We start from the raw sequence: 18,034 nt of genomic DNA, 5'->3' as shown, positions 1-18,034 counted from the left end.
GAATGGACCCTGTCTAAGGTTGGAATCAGGTACCTGGGAGTTCAAATCCCTGCTGTGCTATCAAGCAAGCCACTCCCCCTCTCTGAACTGCAATTCTCTGTAAACATGGGATGACACCCTCTTCTTTTTTTGTTTTTGTTTTTAATAATGGTTGAGTGAGATGTGTAAGCAGCGGTCATCATTGGCTCCCTCCTGTACCTCCGAGGCATCTGTCTTCTCAATGTTGAACACTCTTAGACTCCAGATTCAGAATCTGAAGGCACCTGTCTGGCCCTGTGCCTCCAGATGCTCTTGTCCTTGACCATGGAAAGGCCCTGGGCAGCTCCCAGGAACTACCCTTAAACACCTAGACATTTCCCTTTCAACTCTGGCATGACTGGGCAGCGAGCTGGGGTTGGGACTTGAAGGTTTGGCAGGCGTGGCCAAGGAGGACCACCTGCCTGGCTGCATCATGACCTCTGGGGGCGGGAATGGATTGACAGCTTGGCTCAACAATGGACCTGCAGGGGAGCAGGAGGAGCTGGTGGGGGAAGGGGAGGAGGACCCTGAGAGCCCTGGGTGGGGATCACCTGGAGGCAGACCTGCGTGCCTGGGCGGGGCTGCCTGAAGGCCCATATCACAGGCGTGGCCCTGGCCATCCTTCCTATTCACTGGGCAGGAGTTAGCAGGGGCTGCTAAGTGACCTTGGCTTCCTCCTGTGCTCTGAGAGGGGGGAGGGGAGGGGGACAGCACCAGTAGTGTGTGCGCAGGGGGTGATTGTCATGGTTACGCTCTGACAAAACAAATGTCTCTGCTTCCTGCAGGCCACCTCAGCAGCCATCGCAATGTGGGCATTGGTCAGGCCAGCTGGCAGGGCAGCGGCCTGGGCTTGGGCACTGGAGCCTGGCCCCTGGTGGCCCCTCCAGCAGCCCTGGGTGCAGGGAGGCCGCGCGGCTGTGCAGAGAGGAGGCACTTGCCCACACACATGTTGCTTCTGGGGCAAGGTAAGGGGAAGAGGGCTGGGCCCTGGGCTGTCCTGAGCTCCTGAGGATGTGTGTGAGCGTGCAAGGTGCGGAGTTAGTGTGCTTCTGTGTCCAAGTGTGTACACGGTGCGCTCACACCACGGGAGGGGCTGGGATGCTCCAGCTACAAGTGGGAGAAGGCGACCACATGTTGCGCTCCCTCTCTCCCTCTCTTCCTCTCTCTCTCTCTCTCTCTCTCTCTCTCAATCTCTCTCTCTCTTCCCCCTCCTCTCTGTCCCTCTTCCTCTGATTGCTCTGTGAGTCTGTCTGCATCTTCTTCTCCGGGTGTCTCTCTGTCTCTCTCTCCTGTCTCTGCCTCCCTACTCCTCCCTCTCTCAGCCTCCCATCCTGCCACCTGTTTCCATCATCTTCCTGTCCCCATCACCTCCGCTCGGTCCTCTGGGGCCCTGGGGGCGCTCAGGAGCTCTGTGGGCTGCCCACCCCAGCTGCCAGGCTCCTGCCAGCTGCCCTCCGGTGCCGGAGTGACCGTCTCCGAGCCTCTGGCTGAGTGCACACTCCTCTCTGAGCCCCGCATCCCAGGCGCCCGCACGCACGGTAAGGAGGCTGGGCACCGACCGGGGTCCGCGGGCGGTGGGAAGTGGCGGGGGGAGGGGGACTTGGCGCCGGGCGCAGTGTGATGTCTGCTAACCTGGAGCCCCCTGCTTGAAGTCCCGTCATAATGTCCCTGCGGCAGCCCCAACAGTTCCATCCCGGTGCTCCTGCCGGCCCGACGCAGGACCAGGAGCGGGAGGGGGCGGCGGCCAGAACCTTCCCTGCCCTCCTCCTCCACTCTGAGGAGCAATGGCCACCTTCCTGCTCCTCCTGCTCTGGGCCTGCCCCCCCCCTCACCCCCCACCACACTCCGGCCTGTCCCCACGCCACACAAACAACCGCCCTCCCTCCTGACTTAGCGGACAGAGCCCCTCCTCACTTTTTCTGCCAGGACAGGAGCCTGTTTCCTGGGTTCACCTGCCTGAACCCAGCCAGGTCATGGGAACAGGGCAGAGGCCAAAGGGCACGGGTGAGCTGCAGTCTTATCCTGGCCCAGAGCTCAAGGGCACAAGGCTACTGCGTTTGGCAGGGTTGGGAGTGAGAGCGGAACACACGTGTGTGTGCGTGCAGATGTGTTCTTGAGAAGTATATGGGGGCATCTGGGAGTGTCCCTAGAGGATATGTGACATATATGGAGCGGGTGGTAGAGGGCTGAGGTGCATGTATAGACACTTTTGCATGTTTGGGAATGCGTGGGATGCCCGTGACCTACCAACAGGCTTGCAGAGTGTGGGTGTACACATGTGTGTGCATGCGTGTGTTATGTGTGCATTCATGAACACCTGTGCAGAAGATTGTGGGCTGAAACTGACCCCAAGGCTGCCGGGTGAGGCCTGACATGTGACTGCAGTGTCACCCAGCCTTGGCTTGCCTCCACGTCCAGGGAGAGTGCTTTGGCCACTTCTAATCCTGCTCAAGTGATGGTCTAGGGCCCAAGGTGGGGGACATTGTGCCCTTGGGGTGGACCTATAGACCCCACTGCTTTTCTGGTGCAAGAAGGGCCAAGTTCCTGGACTGGGGATGGCTTGGGCTCTGAGCCTCCTCCCCCGCCCTAGCTTCAGGAGCTGAGAAGCTCAGGGGGCTGTGGCCTCACAGAATGTGTGACAACAGCCCAAACCTGGTCCATGTAAAGCCTGTAGAAGGTTCTCCTCCAGCCATCAGCCGCCAGGTGGTTGGTAAAGTTGTCAGGGTTGGGGGGTGAGGGGTGAAAGATAGGGAGGCCTACTAGGATGATGACACAGTGCCCTGCCCAGAGAGACTGGGGTGTCCACTTAGTGCTCCCCAACTAGCCTGACCATCCCTTGAGCCCAGGAACGAACCTCTGGCCCTCCCTGGCCCCTCCCCGCTGCTTCTCCCTGAGCACCTTCCCCGGCGGCGGACCTCTTGCTACCATGAACACTGGCTGAGGTTCTGTGCAGGCTGGATGCTCGGGGAGAGGGGACACGCTGGGGCAGAGGATCCCCGGAAGAGGCTCCCAGGGGCTCAGGGCAGGACCCTGGCCTTGGGCTCTTGCTCAACCCCTCCCTCTGACTCCCTCTACCTCAGCCTCCAGTAACCCCAGGCCTCGCTGGGCTGATTTGGTTTCTCCTGGTCTCATCCCTGCTCCAGGCAGACTGGGAAGGGGATGTGGGCATTGTCAACAGACATCCAGGTGGCTGAGAGCAGCCCAGTGGGGTCAGTGGGCTGAGCATGACTCTGGGTCACCAGGGGTGCCCAGAGCCTCTCATCCCATTGTCTCCCTGTAAGTGAAAGTGACTGTTCATGGAAACCCAGTGGGGACTGTGTCCCTACCCAGAGCTCTCGCCCAGCAGCAGGGCCAACACATGAAACCCTCTGGGTTCTTGGATTTCTTAGGGAGAGGAGATTGAGATCAGGGTGTTCAGTGGCGAGCTGAGAAGTCTTACCGGAGGAGGTGGTGTCAACGTGGAGACTTGGAGGAAACAGTGGATGCACGTGGCCATGGGGATGGACAGAAAGAAGCTGGGCCAGGCTGGGTGTGAGCACAGGCAGAGCGGGGAGGGACAAGAGGTCTTGGTCAGCAGGTGTCCAGCAAGTCAGTTGGAATGAAGAGACAGGCTGGGATGAACACCATGTGGTCACTGGATGCCACTTGATGCCAGGCACTGGGCAGGGTGTGTGGTCTGCCCTAGAGGAGCTTGCAGTCTCGCGTGGGGCAGGACAGATGGGTTTCCAAGCTCATGCCAGCCAGTGCCCATGCAAAGGGCTATTAGATTTGAGATCCAAGAGGTGAGTGCCCAGGCTCTGAGATGGTCTGGGGCACAGAGGCGAGGGCCCCACCAGAGGTTCACATTCACCAACCACCTGCCCGTGCACTGGGGCAGGGCGAGGGTAAACCACCTTGGGAGAGAGCAGAGAGTTGGCAGAGGAGGAAGTCTCAAGACGGACCTTGGAGTCCTGTCTCTTGTCTCTGAGGAAGTGATCAGGAATGCACAACTGGACAGGAACAAGAACCTGGTGTGTCCCCTGCCTTGTGCCTCCCCTTCCCACGGTGTTTACTTTAATCCCCACTCTACAGAAAACTAAGGGGCTCCTGGAGGTTGCCAAGAGCTAGGTTTAAGGGCACAGAGAGAACGGCAGAGCCCTTTCACCAGGTGCTGGAAGGCTCGCCCAGAGTCCCCCCAGCAGGAGCTACAGAGAGGAGTGGAAACAAGAAGCACCTTTGTGGCTCCCCTAGAGGACACAGGAGGGCATTGCAGCTGGGCAAAGCTGAGTGACGCTCAGTCCCAGGGGCTCAGAGGACCCATCAGGGAGGAAGCAAGACTTGAAAGGACACAGCAGGGTAGATAGGCCTGGGGCACAGGGCGAAGGTGGAGGACAACCTCGGCCAGGACAGGGAACTGGAGATCTATCCGGGGGAGGGTGGGGTTGAGCTGCCAGAGTGGGCTGGGGGTGGAGTCCGGCTCCGGTGAAGGCTCCGGGAGGTCCTGAAGCAGGGGGGCCGTCAGCACCCCAGGAAGACAAATCAGCACACCTGAGGAAGTTCAGCTCTTGCAACTTCCCTGGGGCCTGGGGGGTCTAGAGGGACCCCAATCCCATCTCCCATCTGAAAACCCCTTGCTAGAGCCTGGGCTATGAATGACAATACCAAGCTCTTCCTCATTTCCTAATGCCACCCTGGTACCACCAGCCAAGAGGCTCCTTACCTGGGACCACTCTGGAGACAGTGACAGGCACAAGACCAGATCAGGCTCTGGAGCACACGGTCCCAGAAAGGCCTAGAATGGGGCCATGGCTAGGAGCAGCTGCAGGGCAGGGGTAGGTCCACCTGTTCACCCGTGTTCGCATCCTTGCTCGGCCCCCGGGCAGGGGTCTGCCTAGTCCATAGCAGGGCCGCACAGATGGGAGGCGGGAGGTTTTTCAAGTAGCCCCCAGGACAGAAGAACGTTAGTGAACTGGCCACTTATACAAGTGGTTCCTGCATAAATATCTGTTTGCTCAAGGCCAGTGCCACTCATCAGGAGTGTCCATTGCCCTCTCTGTGAATCCAAGTCAAAGAACTGCACGGTGGGACTGAAATCTTGTGAAAGTGGAGGGACTTAATGAGGTCACGCAAAGAGGACATTGGAGGGTCCCTTGGATCCCACTCCATGTCTTAGCTGAATGAACACCTGGCTGCCAGTCAATGAAACAAGAGGAAACTGACTACAGTGAGTTCGCGCTGGGCACTTCCAGCTCTAGGCCGTGATGGGGAAGCATGAAATTAAAAATCTGTCTTGCCAACATATAATTTTGTTCAAAAAAATCATCCCCCCCCCACCCTTCACCCAGTCCATACTCCATTTGTTCTTCGTTCATTGAAAGTCTTTGCCCTTGATTATTATTACAGTCTTATTCTGGTCCCATAGAAGATTCCGTCTTCTTGGTTCTAGTTTCATGTTTTAAAATAAATTCCCAATTGAAAGCTTTTCTTCCCCATTTCCTGTGAAACTGGTTCCTGTCCTGATCCTGGGGCTCTCCCTGGAGTGTCCTTTGCCACTCTAGTTATTGGAGGGAGATGGTGGCAGACTTCCAAGCACTGAGGGTTGACTATTTGCAGTTCATAAAGGAGTGAGTGAGGAGTGGTCCTGGAGACCTTCAGGCCCCTTGCCTCTGCGTTGCCTCCCTCACCTCAGGCCATTCGTTCATTTATTCAACATTTAATGAGCACCTGTCAATTCTCAGGTGCTCTCCTGAGGATGAAATTGTTGGCAAAGTATCCACACGTCCCTGCCTCTGGGCAGCTTGTACTCTAGTGGACCCCTGGCCAACCTCCCTTTGTCCACCTCTTGCCCTCCCAGAATTGTGGCTCCTGCGGCCATCACCTTAGCTCAGAGAACCGAGCCTTCACCACTCCGCCAGCCAAGTTTGATTCTGCTGCGGTGACAATACAGCATCATTCCTGCCTGTGCTGCATGTCCCAGCAGGTCACCCACGTCATCATGTAACCCCATCGCTCTAGATCCAGGCCAACAGAGGCTCCTGGTGATGGTGGGCCTCGTCACTGGGACGTTTCCTGTCACGTTTCCACCCATTTCAGTGGCTGAAGTAAGATACCCGTGAGGCCTTCAAGGGGACAGTGGCATGCAGCTCGCTGTGTGCTCAGAGGAGAATCTGGGAGATCTAGCCAACAGCGTGCTGATGATACGCAGGCCTAATCAAGGGAGGGACATCGAAGCCCTTATCAGAATATTAACAGGAAATAGGAGAGAGAAAAAAAGGTCATCTTGGGTTCTGTCCCTGCCATGATCTCAGCCTCCAGCTCGGGCCACCAGGACTCGGTTCCAGGCAGCAAATCAGAATCCCTTGTGGCCGGCAGACTCGCTCTGCCTCTCCCAAGCCCCAGCTTAGCAAAGCAGCAGATTCGTTTTAACAGAGAAAGTTCCGGCCTAGGAGCTTCGATCCCCTTGCTTCACTTCCCCTCTGGGCCTCAACCTCCTGGTCCTTAAAATGGGGGTGGCATTCTTTATCTGGCCCCTGCTCCTGAGCTCTGAGTCATTCATGGATGAAAGTGCCTCGGTCGTAAGCAGCTTTGTGCGAGGCCTGGGTGCTCCTTGTTCTTGCTTTGTGACGCAGTCGTGGACTTGAAAGCATCAATGGTCAGGGGCTCGGCCCCTCCCATGGCTTTTAACCCAGTTATTTTCAGTTCTTTGAACTCTTGACTGTGCAAAGATACCGTGTTTCTAAGACAGTCCTCACAAGCCTTCTGGGAGGCCTGGCTTGACCATCTTGGTCCCCAGCCCACATCCTCCCCTCAGGACAGAGCCGCCCACGCCCCTGTAAGTCAGCCAGGCCCGCTGCATTCATTGTGTGGTGCTGTGTGGCAGGAGCCACAGCTGTGCCCGTGCCATTCAGTGGCGCAAAGTGGAGCTTGGCCTTAAGCCTAACTCTGCTGGGGCTCTAGGGCCTGAGCAGGTGGCCTCTGCGGCAGCCTTCCTCTCAGCCTACTTGTCCCTGCTTGCTTTAGTCTCTGTTGCTGACCACTTTATACCTGGGCCTCTCTGAGAGGCCTTTTCTCCTGCTCATGTGAATAAGGGGTTAGTGCTGCTAGAGCACCACGGCACATGCAGAGGCACCGGAATGACACTGCCAGCCTTCAACGCCCAGGACATCTTTCTTAAATAAAATGAAAATAAAAGTTTTGCTTATATGGTCCCGAGGAGTCAGTGTGGTACCCACAGGAGCTGCTCAGCCCCTGGCTCCATGACAAAATCTGTCCAAAATATCAGGAGCCTCTCACTCCTGCCGTGCGACGGCGGAGGGCATTCGCATCCTGAAGGCAGCTGCTCGGGGTCTCCCCTTTCTGATTAGCCCTTGGCTGGCTCTGCGCCAGCAGGGGGGCACTGCAACCCTTGTCTGAGGTTTTCCTACAGGACCGTGCGCCGTGACACCTGTTTTGAGGGCCTTTGTGTGCCCACCATGTTTCAGTCACCTCTTTGTTGAGACCATTTCCCAGTGGGGGTTGGCCTCATGGGCTCATTCTGAGGGAGAGCACCCATGTGATGGCCACCTCTGCTGGACGCTCCTACCACCGCACCCCTCTTGCAAGATACAATGGAAGGACAGGAACCAGTGTCAAGGGAAACGCCTCTAGCTCATAGATGTACTGACGGAGTCTTGGCACCTGCACTGGCTGGAGGGAGCAGGCAGCAGATGACATGGTCACGGCCCAGGTTCTGGGGCCAGACTGTTTGTATCCAGATCCTGCCTTTACCAGGAGCTGGCTCTGTGGACGTGAGATTTTCCTAACCTCTCTGAGTCTTGGTTTTCTCCCGTATAAATTGGGGATAATTGGTCCTAAATGATCAGAGCAGTAATTAAATGAGATAATGTTCCTAGCTCTTCAGCACAGTGCCCCTCTGAGGGTAGACAAGGTAGTCAACATGCAGCCCAGTTACCATGGATGAGATGGGGAACAGCCCCTGGCTGCGTTCTCAGGGTCTCTCTCCTACACACCCTTGGACCCTGGGCTGTTGGCTTGGGAGGGTGCAGTGGGTTCATCCTCCAAGTTTACCACCTCTGGTCATTAGGAAAAGATGCCAAGGCCCCACGCACAGCTAGGGAGTCACCCTCTCCCAGTCACTCATTCTGCAAATAAACCTTGAGGGAACAACAGAGCCTGGAGTCTAACAGGCTCAGACTCAGATATCTGAGTCCACTTGTAAGGTATCACACTAAGCCTCAGTTCCCCATCTGCAAAATGGGGGTATTAGTCATATATACTTCATAGGGCCATCCTGAGGGCTGCCTGAACTAATTCATGAAGATTTAGGACAACAACTGGCATATAATAATTGCTTAATATATGTTAGCTGGTTTGAAGGTGGAATTGTTTTGTAGCTGCCCTTAGGGCTTACACTCTCAGGGGTATTAGACAAAGACAAACACTAACCCAGCAACTCACCCATCTCTATGCCCCACTCGCTGTGCTGTGTGCCAGGCCTGAGAGGCAGGGGCACTGCAATATGTGTGACAGCAGGGTCCCAACCTGGAGTCCACATAGATTGGGTGGCAGAGCTGGCAGGCCTGGGGACCTTAATTCCTGTTCAGAGCCCTTTACCACCCACATGGCCTCTCTGTGCCACATGAAGGGACAGCATGTGTAGGGAACAGTCTCACAGCTTGGCACAAACAGATCCGAGGCCTAGAGGGAAGCTAAGGCAATGACCATATTCTTCTGCCAGCACCTGGGCTGGGCCCTGGGGTGCCTGGGTGAAGATGTGAGGCACTCTGGGGAAATGCCAAAAGCCCAGTGTCCAGATACTGTCTAAGAGAGTGGGAGAGGAAGACAGGAGGGCATCCCAAAGAGATGGGACAACAACGCAGCAGCCAGTGGTCACTGAGGACCAGACACAGGGCCCAGCATCCCATGAGCAGCATGTCACCTGCAAGCTCCACAGTCACCTGTCAAAGAAGCCAACTTTTTACCTGCCCATTACCCAGAGGGTGAAACTGAGCTTCAGGGGTATTCCCAGCACTGGAAAAGGAAGAGAAATGCAGGTTCCAGGAGCAGAAATTAGCTCTCCAATCTGCCATTGCCCAACATGGGGGCCTTAGGGGAGGACACAGGGCAAGGGTCACTCTTCAGTTCCCTAGGCACCCCAGCGTGCGAGGTCAGCTCTAGCCACTATTCCAGAATGGCCTCCGCTCCATCACCCCATGAGCTCCCACACAGGCAGGCAGGGACGGGCCAGAGACAGGGACCAGGCTGGAAGCCACAAGGGGACTCCATCAGAGCCTTTCAAGAGGCTGCAGGGTGCTGGCAGCTCAGCAGGTGAGGTCGCCTTTAACAGCCCCTGGAAAGGGGAGTAAACGGAAGCCACAGTGAATGGGTCCCGTTTCCCATCAACCTGTGGGATCATTGCTGAGAGCCCTTCAGTGAGCAGAGGCTCTGGAGCGGAGTGTCAGGGCGCCCACAGGGGACAGCCATCCTTCCCGCTGCCTGCCTGCACCCTTCATGTGCCCTCCCCAGTCTGTAAACCAGAAGCCCTGCCCAAGGCCCTCGTGTGTGGGCCTATTCCTTCCTCCTTAGCAGGTCCCCATGAAGCTCTTAGCTAGAAACCTCCAAAACCAGGGGCAGCTGGGGCCTCGACCTCCTTGGGGCGGACTGGACGTCTGCACTGGCCAGACTCCAAGTCTCCCAAGCAGCGTGGGGACACTCAACACTGAGCAGCCTGACCATTCATTCCTCCAGCCCCACCCCCACTGCAGCCACCTGGGGGAAGGAATCCCACAGGTCGGGGCTGAAATGATGGGATCTCCCCACTTTTAGATTCTTTAAATGAACCTAGAGCTAAAGCTGTCCCACCCCTAATACATTCCATGCCATTCATTTGTCTGCTCATTTATTAACTCAACAAACAGGGCACATGGCGTCCATTCGTTGTGGAGTGTAATGAGTCTGGGGAGGTGGAGCTGTAGAGGTGGGCAGGTGGGAAGCAGAACACAGGCCTGAGGGCAGGGGCCGCGTCCATCTTCCTCCCTGCTTAGCCCAGGCCCTGCATGGTGTCTGGCACGGCGCCGTCGGACCATCCAGACACATCTGCTCACTGCTTGCTCTCGGACACCTGGGTAATGAGGAATGTGACTGGGCTAGTGGGGGGACCATCTATGCCATGCAGGACCCTGAGAAGGTTTCACAGTGGTGGTGGTTGATGGGATTTCCCCCAGGGGAGAGCAGAGTTGGGGGGGGAGGGGGGAGCCCTCCCTCTGTACAAAGCCAGCAGCCTCAGAGGAGGTGGTTTAGAGGAAGAGCAGGAGGTCTTGATGGGCTGAAACGCGGGGTGGGATAAGCGGGTGGCTTGAGGTGTCCAATCATGCATTTGTTACCCACATTGGCGGGATGCGGGCCTGGGGTGGGGAGGTTTAGGAGACCAGAATGTGAGGACCCCAGGATTCTAGAAGTTTAGAACAATCAAACCAGATCCAGAGAAGCACAACTCTGCTCTACTTCATTGGGAGTGTTGGTGTGAGTGTCTGGGTGGGGCCGGGGCTCCCAGTGGGGCTGTGAAATCATGGACTTCCTAGAGAGGTTGGAGACGGGGGCAAGGACAGGACCCCAGCCTGAGGTAAGTGGGTGCTCCACCTGCCCACACCACAGAATTGCATGGTGGGCTCGCAGTCTCTGTCTCACCCACGCCTGGCTGAGCCCACTCGGCCAGGGCACCCCAAATTTTTGGAGCATGATCTGAAGAGATCTGGCCAGGACGAGCGGGGAGAGCCTTCCAAAATGACTTCCAGGTGGAAGGAGCAGAGTCTCCATGTTGCACCTGGGACACAGTAGAATGGAGGTGCAGGGGGCGGCAGATTTCAGCTCTAAGATCAGAGCCAGAGTCCAAAGAGTCACTGAGGTCCACTCTTGGGCTCTGCAGATCTGGAGAAGCTGATTTACTCAAGGCCACTCAATGTGTAAAGAGCACAGTGCAGCAGAAAAGTAGGTCAATTACTCTGGAAGTGGCTATAGTGGACCCTAACCCCAAGCAGAACTCCAGGGAATGGGACCTCGCCACCACCCCAAGCAAGTTTCCAGTCCCTGAAAAGCAAATGCCCCCTGGACCCAACGCCCTTCTCTTTGGCCCCAAGAACCCTGACCCAGGCATCCCCACCCCTGTCACGATGGCTGCGGACAGGCAGGCCCAGGAGCCCTCCCCCTGCTCCTCCCACACGTCTAGCCTCCCTGTGCTCAGCACGGGCTGGGGAGCAGCCTGGGAAGGGAAGGATCGGACTTTGGAGGTAGGACAGGTTCCCATCTGGCATGGCCACCGGACGGCTATGTAACACTGGGTCTGACTTCCTGTAAAATGGGTAGGTGTGAGCACCGGCAATGGGAAGAACCACCACAAGGGCCTGGCAGGTGCCCCTTTAGAGCTCCTCCTCTGGACAGAAGCCTACAGGGAGCTGGGACTTAGGCCTAGAGAGGCGTGACCAGTGCTCTCAGAACCACAGCCCAGCTGGGGGGTACAAGTCACTGTAGACAGTGGTCACAGCCCTTCGAGATGTGGAACATGGCAAACGAGAGCCCACAGCGTGGAAGCCTCAGGAGGGGACATCTAGTGCATAAGGGCACTAGGAGGGCTCCGTGGAGGAGGCAGCTGTAGAAGTGGCCCTGGCGCAACGAGCAGGACTTTGAAAGGCAGAGAAGAGGCAATGCTCACCCCAGGAAAGGCCCCACAGTGGGAGAGAACCTGGCCTATTCAGGGCGGGCCAAGATGGCCAGGGTGTTTGGAGGGAGCTGAACATGCAGGTCGTGGCAGGAAGAGGCACTGGACAGAGAAGGAGACTCGATGGGAGGAACTGGAAGGCCATGCTGGGAGTTTGGCTCGACCTGTTGGACAAAAGCAGTGGAAGCCATTAAGTTCAGGGAGTTGGGGGTGGAGGAGTGTGTGTGTGCGCGTGCGCGTGCATGCCTGTGAGTAGTGTGTGTGCCTAGTGACAGAGGACCAGAAGAGAACAGATAGCCTGGAGGCTGAAGGACCAGTTAGGAGATGACAGGGACGTTCTACAGAAAACAGTGGAGAAACGAGGAGGGAGTGAGGGGAACTTTCAAGAGCAGAAGCTTCAAGGGCGAGGAAAAAGCTTCTTGCCGGGGGCAGCGTGGCCCATGGTCAAGCACATGGACCCTGTGGTCCTTCGTGCTTGGGTTCAGCCCCCTGCCCCATCACTTACTGGCTTTGTGACTGGGGGCAAGTTCCCTTATCTCTGTGAGCCTTGGTGTTTTTATCTATAAAACAGGTAGAACAAGAGGGCCTGCCTCGGACCCATGTTTCAAAATTGTATATACTAAGGTGCTTGGGGTGGGGGCTCCTTCTATTCAGCACACATTTATGGAGCACCTACTAAATGCCTGGCCCTATTCTGTAGGTAGCAGACATAGTAGTGATCAAAGCAAAATAGAAGCCCTGCCCTCACGCAATTATAATCAAGAAGGCTGGGGAGACCCATTCAACAAGATGCACACCCAAAATATGCATAACGTGGGCGGCGATCGGTGGTGAGGGGAAAGGAGCGGATAGGAAATGCTGGGAGACTGCAGTTCAAGGGTGAGTGAGCAGTTGTGAGGAAGGGCAGCCACTGATAGGGCGTGAAGTCCAGGGCATTACAGGGGAAATGAAGTCAAGGGAACTGACGTGCGGGGACCAGGGGCAAATGCCCAGGGAGCAGATGTGCTGTTCCTGCAGCCAAAGGCACTGGGGCTCCCAGAAGGTGTGTCAGGGGGACACAGGACTAAGGATCTTAGCAGGGTCAAGAAGGGCACTCGCCCAACCCCAAGGGGTGACAGGAATGGGCGGCACTTCCTGGAGAAGGGAAGCAGGGACCCGGGCCAGGATGGAGAGAGTCTCAGACAGGCACAGAGTCAGGAGGTCCACTGGCTATGGACAGAGCAGTGGTTGCAGGGGACATGGAGATTTGGCAAGACAATCAATGCCAGGGGCCAGCACGGGGGCCCAGAGGGGCAGAGCATCCCCATGGACTTTACCCTCAGCAGTTCCTCTGACGAGGCCCTGGGCCTGATGGCCAGAGGACTTCTCTCCCTTCACTGGACCAACCAACGGGAACCTCAGAAACCACCACTTCTTGGTGTCATCATCACCAATTCTTAGTGCCAGCGCGATTCAGGGCCCTTGGGATTTGCCAGCGAGAAAATCAGGCCCCAGTCCCTGCCCTGGCGGAGGGCAGGCAGATGAGAAGCAGCAAATATTGATATATCATGCGCTGGCAAGAGGTGTGATGGGAAAAAATGAAGGACAGGAAGGGGTAAGGGAGCAGGCCACGTGGACATCTGGGAAGAGCGTTCCCAGCAGTGGGAACAGCCCGTGCAAATGACCTAAGGCAGAGAAGCATTAGAGAGGCAGCGTCAAGGGGAGGGCAGCAGGAAAGCAGCTCAGTAGGACCCCCGGGGACATGGAGAGCATCAGGGGGACCGAGCCATGGGGTCACATGACTGGATCCTTGCCTCCGGAGGATGGCTCTGTCTGCCCTATTTGAAACAGACTGTAGGGGAACGTTGGGGTGGCAGCTGTGGAGGTGACATGAAGAGGTCAGATTCTGAACCTGCAGCTTTATTTGCTCTCTGTCTCTCACGCCGGTTTCTGTTCTCACACCTGCCGTATTCCCCACGGGGCCCCCAGCACCAAATGTCCTTTAGTGTCCTTGGGAGCAGTGCACATTCATTCATTCATTCATTTCACTTTATGAATATGTATAATATTCCCTTTATGAATATTCATAAATATAAATAACGTGTCAGCCAGAAGGACGCCTGTCATTTGGGAGTCACCGTTTCTAGGCCATCAGAAACCCTTGGTATTTAACAGGGACCCCGGGAACTCCTGCAGGCTGCACAGCCCTCAGGCCCAGATCAGCCCCCGGTTCACCAGAGAAGCACAGGCCAGCACCCCAGGTCATCCTGCTCTTTCTATGGGCCTCAGAGAATATGGAACAGAAGCCAACCAGAGAGCCAAGATGCCCTTCTTAATAATCCTCCCTCCTGCTCTCCAGTCCTCCCGAGGTCACTCTAAGGCCTGGATCTTAAGCCCCCCTTTCTCAGCTTCCTCAGCCCCCTCACCCAGCCCCCTTTCATCCCCTTTGGTCTCCCTCACCTCTCCAGCTGTTTGCCATCCTAAAAGTCAGGGATCTGGGCACACAGGTTGCGTGGCAGACCGCAGGAGGAGCTGGGGAAGGTAACTACATGATGGCGCTGCTCCTGACACCAGGCACCTGTCACCAGACATGGCCCTAGGCCCAGGCTGAGTCTCTCAGTGGCCTGCAGATGTGTGGCTGGCTCCAGGGCAGCCCCTGGAGTATCCTGTGGTCTTGGAGACCCTGGTGGGGAAGGAGCCGGAGGGGAGGACACTTCACATTATTGCTCTGGTCTCCCTCTCCCACAGGGGCAGCCCTGGGTTCTTCCAGGAGAGAATCCTCCAGAAGCACCTGTGTAACCTTCACACACCCCAAACTCACATCCAGAACCGACCACATCTCTCGAGGCCTCACTGTCCCCGTCTACGGGAGAATAACCATAGATGGGAAGGTTTCATGGGGCTGGGATGAGACAGTGTATGTACCTGGCACATTTTCATTATTTAATTAACTCCACCTGCAGCGACTATTTCTTCTCCTACTCTCAAATTTCCTCTTTTGCTAGATTATAAACTCCCTGTGGTTGGGGCTCTGTCTTATCTTTGTACCTCCAGTGGCTAATTCTGGGCCTGTAGCACTTATCAATGCTGGAAGAACTGACGGCAAATATACATGAATGAGGCCCCCCAGGATTTAAAGCTTACTCCTGCCAAGAGCTTGGGACATTTTTAAAGCATGGGCAAGAAGAGAAATCTGACCTTTGTTATTAGACATCTCTCATCCAAGCCCCACTCCCAGTGTGGGAGGACTGGGTTAGACAAGATGCCCCAGGCAAGAACCCCTGAAGGACTGAAGCTTAAGTCCAAGTTCATTGCCCATCTAGGAGCTGACTCCGTGAGGGTGCATTCCCCAATTGGCATTCTGGTCAGCAGTGAACCAAGGCAAGGAGGAGGAGAGAGGGAGGGCGGGTATCAAGGGCTGTGGCTCAGTCAGGAAATGAACTCCGCCATCTTGTTCTGCAGTCGAGGTGCTCTGGTCTCCAGGACAGGAAACTCCTGAGAAGAGACACCGGGGATCCAGCGGCTCCCTCCTGGCTCTCGATCTTCCTCCAGATATCAGCCAGCCTGTCAGCAGATAAGCAGAGCTGAGAGCTGTCTGGGCTGGAGCCACAGGGAGAACACAATTAAAAAGATACTGCTGGGCTGGTGGGGGTTGGGGGGGGCACCTCAGGATTTGTGCAGGACACAAAGAGGACCTAGAGAAAGGGTAAACAGGGCTCATTGAACAGCCTTGCAAATAGATGGGAGCAGGCCACCAGCCCACGGGAACTCGCACACCAGAGAGAGAACCTGACCTGGAACTTGCATTCCAGGAGGCCCTTTGTGCGACTTTGATACATACCCTCACCCCTCAAAGGCTTGTGGTTCCTGGGGCGGCCTCTGGAGTCCAAGAGACCATTGGTACCCTGGCCTGAGAAGCGCTCTGAAGGCCTTCGCATTGGACATATGAAAGCCACCCGCTCCTTCACTCATTCAGTCAGCCCTGAGGATCCAGGGAGAAGCAAAACCAGACGGGATCCGTGCCCACAGGTGTACCACGTGCGCTGTGAAGGCGGGGACAAACGACAACCAAATAACCTCACGGAAAAAAAAAAAAACGGAACCTAAGAAATTGGTAGAAATATACAGCAGGAGAGAAAACTGGCCCTGGGAGAGGGATGCCCAAGGATGCTGGGCACAGGGGTCTCGCCTCCCTGCCGAGGGGACCCCGATCACACTGGAGAACGAGGAGGTTACTAGAGAAAAGTCAGGTGTGGGGAGCCCTCCAGGAAGTAGCAAGCACAGAGCTGGAGAGAGCAGGAATGGAAGCTATCAAGGCCGACCCAGCCCTGGAAACAAGGTTGTGCCGGCCAAGGAGGCAGGCAGGGGTGAGCACGCCAGGCCTGGGCCACCAGGAGGGTCTCCATCTGTTTGAAGAGTTGTGGGTACCATCGGTGGGCAAAGAGGGTGGTGGTCATGCATCCACTATGTGTATTGGAATGTTCCCTCTGGACACTGGGTGGGGAGTGGACTCCAGAGGCAGGGAGCCGATTCAAGAGGCCAGTAGGAGCTGCGGTCTAGGCAGAAATGGTAGTAGCCTGGGACCAGGGTGCTGGTGACGAGAAGGAAAGGTATTGACCAAGGAAGGGCATCTCCAGAGAGAAATCACAGGCCCTGGTGATGGGTTTGGGGGGTGATAAGGAACAGGTGCCCCAGAGGCCTCCCAGGATTTTGGCCTGTGCACCTGGAGGGTCAGAGGCTGCCTTCATTTGGGCGTCTTTGGGAGCGCTCCTCCTGCCCCCACCCCAGCCTAGCTGTCACCTGTTGTGGGCAGCTCCAGTGCAGTCGAGGAGCAGGGACTTGGTGGCATTTTGCAGAGGAAAATCTGAGGCTCAGGGTCATGGGATTCACAAAGGATAAGGTGGGGCTCCCATCGCAGCACAGATCATGGGGTGCTCCAGGTTGGACAGAGGCTATTTAGGCTGACTCTGAAAGAATCCTAGCGGGCCTCAGTTCTCTACCTGTGAAACGCAAGGGAGGAGAATGGCCGCTCCTCCCAGGGGCCATGTAGTTACCCCGGGGCTCACTCCTGGGAGTCCTTGGGGGAAAGGAGAGGTGCTCTGAGCACCCGGGAGTCTGAGACAGGAACACGGGGTTGGGGAGGGGGGGGCCTCTCCAATCTCCTGCCTCTCCTGTCTCCTGCAGGCCCTGGAGGCTGAGTAGCTGGCGGGATGCCTGGCCTGCTGAACCGCCTAACCGGGGCAGCCCTGCCCCTCACCGCATCTGATGTCACCTCCTTCGTCAGTGGTTACGCCCTGGGCCTGACCGCCTCCCTCACCTATGGCAACCTGGAAGTTCAGCCCTTCCAGGGTAAGAACTCCCATTGGGGTGTCCCCAGGGCCACACCCCCCTCCAGACTGAGTCCCTGTCCTGACATTTACTAGATGATTGACATCGGGTGCATCAGGCGACCTCCCTGAGTCCCAGTTTCCTTGTCAATAAAACAGCCTTTCCAGTTCTGCTCTGCAGGCCACACAGATAATCAAAAGAGGGTCCAGATTTGAGCTGAGGAGGTTTAGGCTCAGCCCCCGACAATTGTCCCAGTGCTCTTTGTGTCCCTCACGACACGCTCACTGCACCTGCTCCAGGGAACCTCCCCCAGGAAGAGTCAAGATTCAGCCCAAGCCGGGAGCCTAGTTCTAGGCATGGCTCTGGGTCCTAGGACCTTGGGGAAGCCACGGTCCCCCTCCAACTCAGCATGCTCCCCTCTGCCTGTCCAGGAGCCAGGGGTCGTGGGGAGGGGAATCATCAGCATGGCCAGTTAGGGTGTGGACAGACGCTGGCGTGTCATCGTTCCTTGGAAATCACATGCCTCTCCCTCTGCGGAGGAAGGGCCTGGTGAGTTAGCTAACTGTGGCCAGGATTCCCTCCTTAGTCATGGTGACGGAGCCTCCCAACCACAAACCGAACTCCAGCCCTCACCGAGGTTCTGGAATTATTTCACTGCTGCCCTGGGGACCGAAAGGAATTAGCAGGGAAACTTTCTTCTCAAAAATCCAGGCAAAGCAGATGGCCCTGCTCCTCTATTTGGGGGAATCCAGAAAAGGAGACCTAAAACAAGTCCCCCGCCTTGGGGACCTGGGAGACTAAACAACTGTGAGGCAGCCCCCTGGCTTTCCACGTGCAGTAGGAACAAGGGCCCCCATTTTATGGATGAGGAACCTGAGGCCAGGAGGGACAGCCAGTGAGAGTTTGCACAGGGTTCACCGCGGACACAGCCCTGACTTTCCAGCACTGGAAGGTGGAGGAAGTGAACCCTCCTTAAATGCAACAGGTCTCCTAAACCTGCACCTGCACCTTAACAAG

At 56.5% G+C, this 18,034-nt stretch overlaps 1 protein-coding gene across 1 annotated transcript in view; it reads left to right on the top strand.

Annotated features, from left to right (window-relative positions):
- Positions 1 to 16,899: 16,899 nt before the first annotated feature.
- Vwa5b1 (von Willebrand factor A domain containing 5B1) overlaps positions 16,900 to 18,034 on the top strand; it is a 36,286-nt gene continuing 35,151 nt past the window's right edge. Inside the window, exon 1 of the mRNA XM_076863278.2 lies at positions 16,900 to 17,038. Within this exon, the coding sequence (XP_076719393.2) occupies positions 16,900 to 17,038 (139 nt within the window). The remainder of the gene's footprint in view (positions 17,039 to 18,034) is intronic.

Source organism: Callospermophilus lateralis, chromosome 7 (genome assembly GCF_048772815.1).
Source record: "Callospermophilus lateralis isolate mCalLat2 chromosome 7, mCalLat2.hap1, whole genome shotgun sequence".
NCBI lineage: Eukaryota > Metazoa > Chordata > Mammalia > Rodentia > Sciuridae > Callospermophilus > Callospermophilus lateralis.
This window is presented reverse-complemented; position numbering and strand designations above follow the sequence as displayed.